The sequence below is a fragment of the Harpia harpyja genome, chromosome 1 (assembly GCF_026419915.1).
Source record: "Harpia harpyja isolate bHarHar1 chromosome 1, bHarHar1 primary haplotype, whole genome shotgun sequence".
Lineage (NCBI taxonomy): Eukaryota > Metazoa > Chordata > Aves > Accipitriformes > Accipitridae > Harpia > Harpia harpyja.
The window spans coordinates 108,615,130-108,627,289 of NC_068940.1; the positions used below are offsets into that span (position 1 = coordinate 108,615,130).

Here is a 12,160-nt window from a genome sequence, read left to right on the forward strand (position 1 = left end):
GCTCTTAACACTGCTTTTTGTAGCAAAAAGCTGGTTTCCTTGAGCATCACTTTCCTTAGCCCTCTCAGCTACTCTCCCACCTCTGCACTGGGCCCACACTGCACATCCAGAAGAATCATTTCAGCTTTAAAAAAAGAGACAGATTAGGGAATAGATCCAGCTGAAAACAAATAAGCAAGCCAAAAACTGAAGGTGGCTTAGGGCCAGGGACAAAAGGTTTTAGGCAGCACCACCTATTAAATGTAGAACCAGGCACTACTGAAGTCTGTCACCTGGTCTGGAACAACTTGCCTGTATTTCTGCAGAGCACCAGCTGCTCTTCAACTCTGAAAAAAACCTCCATTATCTTATTGAAAATTAGCACTTCTCCCTTACTCTCAAATGTATGAGCATAGATATTTCAAGTATTCCATAGAGAAGGGGGTAGGGGGAGAGAGTCAGTGAAGTAGTTGTGTTGTATATATCTTCTATTATACTGGAAAACCTAATTAACTTGATGCCTATGACTCTTCATCCTTTGACATGCTGTTTCTACCACTTTGATGTCACTTTTAGACAGCCTTTAACGAGAAAAAAAAATCCAACTCTACCCCACAAAGATGTAACATATTAATAAATTTAAAAGCTTCAGACACATAAAAGTATCTTTGATCAAAGTTGTTAGCATTTAGTGTGAAGAGTTAAACCTCCAGAAAGCTAGTATTAAGTAAATAATAAGAAATTTTTTAAACACAATTCAGAAGTTCAATAAAAAAACTCAATGTATTTAATTAGTCATACCCAGAGTATCATAAATCTGATTTTATTTCTATCTCCTTTTAGTTATATGTATTAAAAAAAAAAAGAGACAAAGTATCCTTAGGAAGTTTCAGAAGTTTTCTTAATTTCAGTTTTATACTAAGTTATAAAAGATGCACAGCTTCCTTTTGACCAGATTTACAATGGGAAATTAAGTACAAAGATCAATTTTTATATTCTCACGCTCAATAAGAACATAAAACTTGCTCACACTCTAATGACAATTACAGCAAAAGAGGTGTTTTAATTCATCCATGTCTCCCACTCCCATACATTCATCGTTATCTCCTGGATTTTTTTTTTCTTGGGGTCACGCCTACAGACTAGCAGGGATGCTAATGCTGGGAACATCCAAACAATCTTAGCAATGATCTGTAGTGCTAAAGCTGAAGCTGGAGATCATGAAAAAGGGACACCAAATAAATAGCTCTTACCAATGCCAGGACGACAGTTGACTTTTGAATATTTTATCCTAAAGAAAATAGAGGTGCTATCGTATGGCCTGTCAAAGTCCGCACCCTCCTCACCACAAAAGGAAACAAACCACTGGCTTATGCACACAGTCGCAGCATTGGTACTGCTCATCCTAAACAGTTCAGTTGGAATTTGGTAGGAAATCCAATTCATAGTAAGAAAGTCTCATAGAAGGGAACTGGTGTTTATCCTGTGACTGCTAATGGAAAGATCAACTATTTTCCAGATTCCTCATAAGTTTGAAATATTGGTCCACTTAAGTCATGACAAGTTCCTTGCAGACAAAGCTATCCTAACGCTATTTGAAAAAAGGTTCAAGACCACGTCAATTTCAGCTTTGACATTGCTAAAGTAAATATTAGGAGATATTTACAGAATGGTAGTTTGGACTGGAAAGAGAAACTGCAGAATAAACAAAGCAGTGTAATTTCAGTAGCAGCTAAGAATTAGTGAATGAAAAAACTGCATCAAAGGACAGTGTACTCAGAGAAGAAACATCACTGTCGGTCTCATGGGGAACAGGAGAAGTCATTCTCACAGGTTAGGGTAGAGTTCAGCTATGAATATTATGGCATCACTGGAAAGCCATTTAGGTATCAGTGCCCTAGATCTTGCCTTCCCAACACTGACCATGGATAAAGTATACAATGTCTTCAGAACAAGGCTTTATACAAATAAGCAATTTCAGACCCAAACAATAATGCATTTCTATTTTGTTTCAAATTCTTTGAAAAGATCATTTAAAAAAAAACAAAAACAACCCTCCATGGAGAAACACAACTCAAAAAGATGATGCATTTTGTCACAATGAGGTTTTACTGGTCCAATAATAAAGAAAGAAGTTGATGCGTTTCCTTCAGACATTAAGCACATACCTGCACAGTGATCTTCTATTCCATGGTCACCATTTTCTACAACTGTTGGCCCAGAAGCTGAAGTATCTACAAGAAATCAAAGGAAACGTTAGCATTGGATGAAGTTAATCTTAATCCAAAACTTAAAAACAACGTTGTAAGGACAACACTAGTGTTATCAAACACAGATAAGGTTCTTTTTCCCCCCAGAATTATTTTTGAAATAAGTTAAGGTACCCACATGGCACTGAGTCAGTGCAACTTAGAACCCAAAAGGAAGAGCTTTTCAACCACAGAAAATCTAGTCCCATGAAGAAGACTCAACACATAACTAGAAGCTGCTTTATCTATTCATACCATCACTTCAAACTAAGCTTTCCTAAGGGCCAGCACTAGACCACTGTGACTCTGGATTTCCTTCAAGCAAATAATGCTTAGCCAAGCTGATATAAAGTTTGACGGGCTTGGTGGATGTGATGCAAGAGCAGCTGATGCTGTTGACCTTGACTTTAATAAGGCTTTTAACACCATCTCCCATAACATCCTCATAGACAAACTGACAAAGCATAGGTCAGATAACAGCACAGTGAGGTGGATGGAAAACTGGCTGAACAAGTGTGTACGGTTTTTAAAATGCTGCTTGGAAACCATCTTTGGGAATAATTAAGGAATTTAATAAACATAATATTTCTTTTAAAAAAAGCACACTTCTAGTACTCAAACAGTTCTTCCTAATCATCAAAATATGCTGGTGAAATTCTATATTCACCCCATAATCTCTACACTGGGCTGCTGAGGGTCAATAACTATAATCGCTTTGGCAAACTGCTTGAGAAATTTTATTTATTTTAAATTACTGCCTTTGAGATCAGACTATGGTCCTTACAAAAGCAGCTGGATTGTGCTGGTATTAATACTGGTGCAGGTTGCCAGCACCACAATATTTCTGTAGGCAACCACCACCATGACAGGTGAATATTACAAGGCCATTTACCTAAATTGAAGATATCATCCTTGCACCAAGTCTTAAAATATTTTCTAATATCTTCTTAAATAAACTCTGCTTAATTTCTAAGAATTTGTCCCATTTTCCAGTTGTGAAATAGTGAAGACAAGTCACTGCAAGAACAATACTTGAGTAGTATTAGTTAAGCGTAACAAGCAACACAAGCTCTAACAGCAGTTGAGCTCCTCAGGCCTTCAGTTCTGCTTATTGTGAAGAAACACTCGGGCAACGGCTTAATCCTATAATAAAATAAAATAAAATCACTCCCAAAGAGACACACATTCAGTTACCGGAGCTGCTGCTGTCCCTTCCCTGAGCTCAAGCAGTTTTAAAACAAAGCTACATTACCAGTGTACTTTAGACACAGCACTTTAGGGCTTAATCCAACCCTCAGTAAAGCAAAAGAAAAGTCTTTCCAGTTACTTCAGTGGCTCATCCTGGTGTTTTACAAAAATTCAACATGAACTTGCCAGACAGCTTATAGAAAAACATACACCTACATCCTCTTCAAGTAGCTGAAAATACTACAGGAATCCCTGGACCTGTTTCTTAGCAGTTAAATACACCAGCTCCTCCTGCTGTCAGTCTTTACAAGGTCTGGTATTTACTGTAATAGTAGAACTATCTTAACTAGTAACTGGGAGAACTACTGCCAGTCACTGAGTTTACTGATCAGTTCAAGCAAGGAGAAATCAGGGTCACAAGATGGTTTATACAACACTGCTTCACAGTTGCCAAAACGTACACTGGGTATCTCATGGAATAGCAAGGTCTTACAATGAGATCTCTGAGGAATTACACAGTGGAGCTACACAGGTCCTGCTGAACCTTCCCATTAACAGCAAAGAAGCTTTTGCTTCGCCCAAGTGCAAGAGCTCTAAGTTTTCCTAAGTCCTTCTCAAATGGGCATCATAACACTGGTTTAATGAAGGTAGCTGATGATGCCACTGTAACAAAGGCTTTGCAAGTCTTCTCTAGTCTTCACTCAAGCTAAATGTGTCAAAAAAATCTTTTGGTGGTGGGGAAAATAAACAGCAAGCCCCACTACCATGACCCACAAACTCACTCACATTTCTTCAGTATTTAAACTGTAATTGAAAACTTTAGTGCAAGTTCTGTTTTAAATTGGACAAAATGATCACGTAATTGCTTTCAGTTTCATCTGAACCTGATCATTACACCCTCCATAGTCAATACAGCTGTTGAAATGTTTCATAGTCTGGTCTTGATGCTACTGTCATTATTTATATGTTAAAAACAGGACTCAACTTGATCACAAATATGGCTAAACACTACAGATTTGGTCTGCAAGTCTGTGTGCATACTTTGAGCACTTGCTTCAGGTTGCAAAAAATGTTCATCTGTAAGACTGGTTTGGTAGCACTTGGAATGAGCAGTTTGTGTGCACTTGAGGTCAGCTTTGCACTGCATATAGTCCACTCAGTGATGCTTCTGGTAATTCAGTGCATTTCAGCCATTCAGAAAATAAATACTTCATCTGTACAAAAGTTTCATTTAGAGATGGATCTCCTAAGGTACCATGTGATCCAAACCAACTGTCTTCTATCAAAAGAAAAGCCCACCCTCCCCTACCAAGGGCTCTGCAAACTTAAGACAAAAAAACCCTACCAAAACATCAGTCAAGCCTACCAAACACTATGGTAGATGAAAACAAGGACAGCTCAAAGCCAGCTGCGTTTCTGGCTTAACCTTCCATAGAGCTGATAGGGCTCTCAACTCTGTGCAGCTTCTAGACTACAAAGCACAAATACATTCCTTCAGAGAAGCTTCATCTTATTCAGCCCCCTATATTGACTTATTTCAACAACAACAACAACAAAAAATCCTACATTTGCTTCAACGGCACAGAGTTAGGGCTAAAGAATAGGTTAAAGCCATTGCGACATTCCTCTCCCTCACGACATGCGGAGCAGTAACCACAGTAGCTGCTCTCCTCTGTGTGCACCCTGCTAGCTGCAGAAGGTTGCTTCTGTGCCATCAAAGCCACAAGGGGGGAAGTGGTTCCAGTTACCCGAATGGCAGAGGAACCTGCAAGCAGGTCTGATATAGGCAACAGTTTTTAACTTTCTCAAAAAGCTCTGCAAATACACAGGGATAAGCAGGACACTGTTGCACATGCATCATGCAGTGCAGTCAAGCCAGGGTCTCTCCAAATCACTTAACCAGATGAAATCTAACGAAGATTTTAGACTCAACAGTGAGTTCCCAAACAAGCAGAAGAATCAGAAATGCCATGTCTTTCCTTCTGCACTTCTTGGGCAGGATGAAAAGCAGGTAAAATGGTTTCCTTTACAGTTTTAGCTTTTTTGGAAGACAAGCTTCCAGAAAATTACGTCAAATCAAACAACTCTACACAGCATTAGTAGTTTTTGGTTTTATGTCTCTGAAGGTCAGCTCCTTTGGAGCAAATTTAACTCATTTTAGTTAGCTAGAGTGCAGTGTGAAAGTACCCAACAATTTTCTCAGGGCCAGGTCTCCTCCCCTCATATTCTAAATTGCATGAAAACAAAAACATGTCAAGATGTTGTAACTACATAATCCTCATCAGAATCACAAGCTAGTATTTGCATCTGGCTAGTGGATCAAAGGATTGTTTTTATATAAACAAATTTAAGGCAGCATTTGCTAAACCGATAATCTCAAGCAAATGGACAGTGCCAATATAAAAAACGCTAATCTCCAGCAGTGACTTGGCATAGTGCACATGGGAGCATAACCACAACTGAGCACATTTCCACCATCAGACCCACAGCCTGCTCTGTAGTAGGCATGGGATACCAGAGGGCAAAAAAAGAAAAAAAGAGCTCTCAGCAGGCCTGGGTGGGGTGGCTAGGTTGTGGATGAGAGTCATTTTGCATGTTTTATCATCCTATCACACATTTGTATGCGCAGACTTGAACACAACTTTGTCAGAAATCTTAGACCAAAAAAAAAAAAAAGAAAACATGAGTGGGAACAAAAAAAGCTGATAAACAGAGTGCCATACAGTCAAAACTAGCTGGTAACTCTTAAACAAGTAGCTTAAGCTATTTCAACTCATATGTTTAAATATTCTGTCTCAAAATGGCTTCTCAATAGCAGTCAAGCACATCATCTCCAAGAGTCACCAAAAAAAAAAAAAAAAAAGACTTAGAATTTTGCTTGCCCTTTGGCATCCCAGTATGACATAAACACTTGGTTTGGATTCTCAAGCTTCATTCTCTAACCATGAGAATTAAAGAGAATTTGAATTTAAATGGAAGTCAAGGCTTGCTTGGTTTTGTGTTTCTGGGATACCAGAGCTTTCAGAAGCACACACATACTGTCAGGTGGCACTAACAGAAACACAGCTGCACAGGCAGGTCTGGCATCCAAGAGCAGGAAAAGGAGACCTGCCATACTCATTTCCCCTAAGATCCCCCATCCCACCTTCACACCTCTCCTTCTGAAATAGGAAGCTGAAGCTTGAAGGTTTAATCACCTTGTCTGATCGCTGGCTGCCTGTGTAGGGATTGAATCCAAGATGGCTAGATGTTAGAGACCCCCAAGTAAAGTTCGTTAATTGAGCACAAATATTACCCGAGTGATGCTAAATCTGTGTAAAGCAACTGAGCTAGAAAAAGATTAATTTTGCTTTGTGAACTGTAACAACTAGATTAATTTCACCACTTTAGTTCATAAAACATGGAAAAACTTTCAAGAACACTTTGGTTGATCAAGACAATACTTAAGGCATTCCTTCTTTAAGAAAATAGACATATATTATGTAGTTAAGCAACTCAACCCAAGATCCAGGCAGCTTTACAATACAATCTGCACTTTAAACAAAAAGCACCATAAAAAACCCCTCACACTGAAATATGCTCCCAACAGACTACTGGTACAAGGTCCTAATGCTGAAATGAACCTGCAGTTTCTGCAGCTGGGCCATGAGGTGCTGGGAAAGCTGCTGAAATCTGGGGCAGAGCGTACAAAACACACACAGCTTAGGAGTGCACCTTTGGTATCACCTGCATGCCTCTGAACTATTTTTAATGTTTATATCACAAGTGTCTGACAGATCTGAGAGTGCACTCAGATCATGCTCGATACTTGTTTTTGTACAAAAAGACAATATAGGGATTTATACTAATCAGAAGTTTTAACAACTTTGGTGCAGGAATGGGGATGGACAGACATTGAGAGGGAGAGGGTGTTTAATGTATCATATGAGATAAAAATACAAGTATCTTAACATCACTTGCTGACTTTTTTAATCTCTCTGAAACTTTGGGGTATATGGAACATTTTCCATATTCACTTTCATACATGACAAAGCGTTTAAATTTTCTTTTCAAAAGCAAAACCTGCTGCCTTCTGCAAGAAGCACGCTTACTCCTAGTACAGAAAGGGAGGTAAAAGGAAAGGGAAATGTGGTTTGGCCTCGGGTTTCAGGCTCTGGAGCTGTGTTTTGTTTCCATAGCAAGGGAGGATGGTCTGCTCTGCTGTGCAGCAGTATCTGTCCAGCGGCATCACACAGCGCCAGCAGAGCCATCTCGTGGCAACATGTGTGCTTGAAAAAAGCCCCAAAGCCACTGTCCATTGCAAATTAAAAGAACTTCATCACTTACATCGTGCTCAGGATTTGTTTCCCTATTAAAAAATTGTATACAAAGTTAAGACTCATCACCAAGTTTGTGAACAGAGTGAGTGCAAGAATGCAAGACATGCATTTACTGCGTACAAGGCCACAACAGTTATGCCACAGACCTAGCTTTGTACACAATTCCTCAACGATAACACAATCAAACATTTCAGAAACAATACTGATCTTCACTTGAGCTAAAACATTTCACAGGAGCACTGCTGCCTGCTGCAAGCTATTAAAGCACAGTACTTTCCTTTCAGCTGGAACTTGCTCCCACCCAAACATCTCTTCCTTTGCACTTCAGGATGCATATACCTTACTTCATGTGAGCACCCTAATGAAAACTGCTGCTACAGCCTCCATGACTTTAACTGGAAGCTCCACAGTACCCTCTAAACTCCTTGGAGCCTTGGAAATTACAAGGAACGCTAGCTGCAAACAGGGTAGCATACACCCAAAGCAATCCTTCAGCGTTATGTAAAGCCCACAATGTCATAAGAGGATTACCCCAGAATTTGCCAAATTATGATGTCCAGCCAGGTGCTAGAAAGAGTAAAACCCTTTCTTCTTAAGCTATGCCTTTCCAATGATATTTTAAAATAAGTTAACTATTATTAAAGCTTTATTCTAGGATAAATTTGTAGGTGACCATACAACTACTCATCACATCTCCATCTCTCTGTATTCACACAGTTCACCCAGGTCCATGATGGAGGCCCATCTGATGGTTACACTTGTCTAGTCTGGCTCCCAGGTTTAGAAAAAAGTGAAAGAAAACCCTTGAGCAGAGATGGAATAGCTAGAGCCTGACAGGACACTTGATTTAACCTCTTCTGACCAGGGAAAGGCAATCTCAGTAGCAGAGACCATGCTGTCTGAACACATTCGTGCCTTTTAACATAAATAAATTAACAAGCGGGGGCTGAAAAGCCTGATCCATGAAAGCTACTCTTCTCCCTCAGGAAAATAAAGCTATTTCCAGTCATATTTGGAGCCAGGGACATAGAACTCTTGTTGCCTTTCATGTAGCAGTCTCCCTTCCCCAAACACTCAAAGCACTGCACCAGAACACCGAACACCCCTGTTAGGATCTTGTAATACCTCACCCAGGCTCATTTATTCTATAGCCTCAATAAAAGCAAGTACATTAAGCTTTACTATATTTTTTTAAACAGTTATAAACAATGAATAAATCTCATGGAAGCAATAGGTATCCTTATCACTTCAGGGAAAAACAGATAGACAAATTAAGACATAACTGGATGAAATCCTAAAACTGGCCTGTAGTAAATTGACACTGTTTTAAACTGCAGAGCTTGATAGCCCTTCCTCTTGTGGTACAAGGTGAGAAAGCTGAAAAACATTATCTTATCCACTCAAGGCAAGCAAGCTCTCCAATTTCTTCAGTTAGGGTCTTGTTTTCATCTTGCCAAAGATTTAGATAATGCTCATAACTGTTCTCCAGCTATCCCAAAAAAGGGAAAAACAAACTTCCAAGAACAAGAAATTGCAGGCCCCCTTGCCATGTAGGAGGGAAACAAGTTCTGCTCAAGCAGACAAACAACTGGTTGTATAGGCAGGGAAGGGGCGTTAGAAAAGCCAAGAGATGCAGATGAAGAAAAGAGTCTGGCCCAAAAGGTAACCTGTGTTAGTACTCTGGTATCTCTGCCTCAGTTCTGCATACAGGAACTGACAGTCTTCTCACAAGGCAGTTCAATAAGTTTTAATTACTGAGCAAACCCAAAAGGCCTCATTACATCTGCTTCAAGAATCTGAAGTTATTTGAAATAGCGAGTTATGATGGTAATGTTCAAGGGATACATGTCTGGGAAGACGCAACTTACAGAACTTGCATTTTAAAACAATATTATATAACGATTTTAACACAAATTCTGGTGCCGAGATGTTTTAGAATTTGTAACTTCTAGAGCAAAGCATTATTTTAAAACATTCTTAAATCATATGCAAAAGTGTTAACAAGCTTTCATGTTTCTCTGTTACTCCTACTTCTGCGATGCTAAAATATAAAACACCTACTATTAGAGGTACTGTAATTGAATACAGTAATACACACCTGTATTGACCAAAGCTCAAAGTTTTATAACGTCTTTGCCTACTTCCACCCTTCCTACTTGTTTGTTACCATTTAATGAACTACCTTAGTATGGAAAATTCAAAGTTACATTTTTTGTATTACAAGGCACCTGATACACTTCTAAACAATGCAAATAAGCGCCTTAGACCAGAAATCCCCATTGTGTAATTCCCCATTCTGTAGTCCTGGAGGTCCTGTTTATTCTGATGAGTGATCACTATAGTTCTTCTGCACATCCCACTTTCATCAACACTGATGAGCATCAGGATTAAGGCAAAAAAAGAAAAACTTTCTTCTCAAAGCAGTCACCAGGTTACCTGTCTAGAAGCAAATGCTTTCTTCTTTTACATAGCATAGAGCAAGGCTAATAATAATAATAATAATAATAAAAAATAATCAAGACGCTATGTGTCCCAGGTGGCTAGCCTCACTTGGCTAGGGGTGGCAGGGGCAGAACACCACACAGGCAAAAATACAAAGAATATAAATTGCTTACTGAGAAAGAAACTTAATGGATGACCCCCAAATCTCACTGTTTTCCTTTTTACTCAGCTAGGGAAGCAAGTATCTGTTTAAACCTCTCCTTTTTCTAAGCAGTTTCTGATAAAGCTATTAACACTGATAAATATCAACTGGGCTAGTAAATGTTCATAACCAGCAGAGACAGCACCACATTTTACTATATATGCACATAACCAGCATATACATGCAGCAAGAAATCAAAATAAGTAGACCCTTGGATCAGTGGAGAAACAAAGCTTTAGCTAATAAACATTTGAGTCTGAAGTTCCCAAAAGCATGGACCTTATGAAGATGCCATTCTGTAGACGTCACCAGCAACAGCAAGTCATCGATCTTTACACCTTGGATTTGCTGTTACCCAGAGTGGTGGTATCTTGCACAGTTCTAGTATTTTGACATGGAACACACTGTATATATAAGCATAGCAGTCACACACTTTGGACAGTGCTTTCTCTGAGAAGCCCAAGGCAGTGCGCAAAGTATTAACATAAATAATAGCATCTTCTGTGAACTAGTAAAGATAGCTTATTTTACAGGCTGAAGAACTGAACGGGAGAAGGTAAAAAACCAAGAAACAGGATTTGATCTCAATCTTTGCTTTTAAAATAAATTGTTCAGACTAAAACCAGCAACATATAAAAGTCCTGTTTTAGCAGCCCTAGCAATATTACAATAAGCAAAAGTGTTCTGTGATGCTTAAGTGATGCAGCTTTTTGGTCTTGTGCTTTAGATACTTACGTTCCACCTGAATACCATCTGCATGGGGTTTGCTTTTTGGTTCCTGGCTCCCAGCTTTTGCATCATCATCATCATCCAGCAGAGGAACATAGTCTGTTTTATCTACTGTTTCTCCAACCACATCATCAAATTTCTCTGCTTCCAGAGTGGCAATGAAGTCCCTTTTCACTTCTTCCTCAATCTCGGGAGTTGGCTCTGTCAGAGCATCCGCAAGACTGAGGTTGTGATCCAAGTGAGCCATGCTTTAGCACCTTTGCAACCTGAAAAGTGATGTGGGGAAGAAGAAAAAGAAAGTAACATTTTAATAAGAGACCTTTTAAGTTTACACAGAGTTTGATGTTGACAACTGTGTGCCTCCTGTGCCATAACACAAGAAGAAACATTTGCTTTAGCACTCATTTAATTCCCAGATGTTTACAAAAACCCCACACCAGTACAGAAACAAACAGCTAAATCATCTAAATCAGGTTTTACTGCATGAACATTACATTTCATGTGATATTTTATCAGTATCTTAAAAAAAAAAAAAAAAACCAAAAAAACCCAAACCAGTACATGGCCAGCATAAACACAGTCTTACACACTGATTTCTGCCTTGCCCCAGATCTGCGAGTTAATTACATACCCTCAGGAACAGAAAGACAAATGACGCAAGGGAATTTAGTTCTTGGGTTGGACTCCACCCAGCCTCCCCTATGGAGATTAGGATTTTACATAATCTCTGATGTATACTTCAGTGATGCTTTTGATCCCTTTGATAGGGTCCTGTAGCATGTTTATGTCCTCAGCGAACCTTGCTAATACCAACAAACCCACTCTAGCCCTGGGATTTGTGCTGGAAGGTGAAGTTTTAATAATGCTTACACAAAAAAAGATAGTAAAGTACACACGTACACATTATATATAAAGCTATAAATTGGAAATGAAGTGCAAAGAATCACCATTTATCTTTTCCTCCGTGATTTGTATCTCAGCATTCAATTTAACTTCCTGGCACTAAACAGAAAATGTACCTGAATTGATTTATCTCTTTTGCAGCTAAAGCT

The 12,160-nt window shown here is 39.1% G+C and overlaps 1 protein-coding gene across 3 annotated transcripts in view; it reads right to left on the reverse strand.

Moving 5' to 3' along the window:
- MAP4 (microtubule associated protein 4) overlaps window positions 1–12,160 on the reverse strand; it is a 164,721-nt gene that overhangs the window by 100,433 nt on the left and 52,128 nt on the right. For all 3 annotated transcript variants that reach the window (XM_052809352.1, XM_052809343.1, XM_052809362.1), the window contains exons 3-4: window positions 11,115–11,374; window positions 2,148–2,213 (exon numbers count right to left, since the gene is read on the reverse strand). In XM_052809352.1, the coding sequence (XP_052665312.1) occupies window positions 2,148–2,213; window positions 11,115–11,355 (307 nt within the window). In that variant the 5' untranslated portion in view covers window positions 11,356–11,374. The remainder of the gene's footprint in view (window positions 1–2,147; window positions 2,214–11,114; window positions 11,375–12,160) is intronic.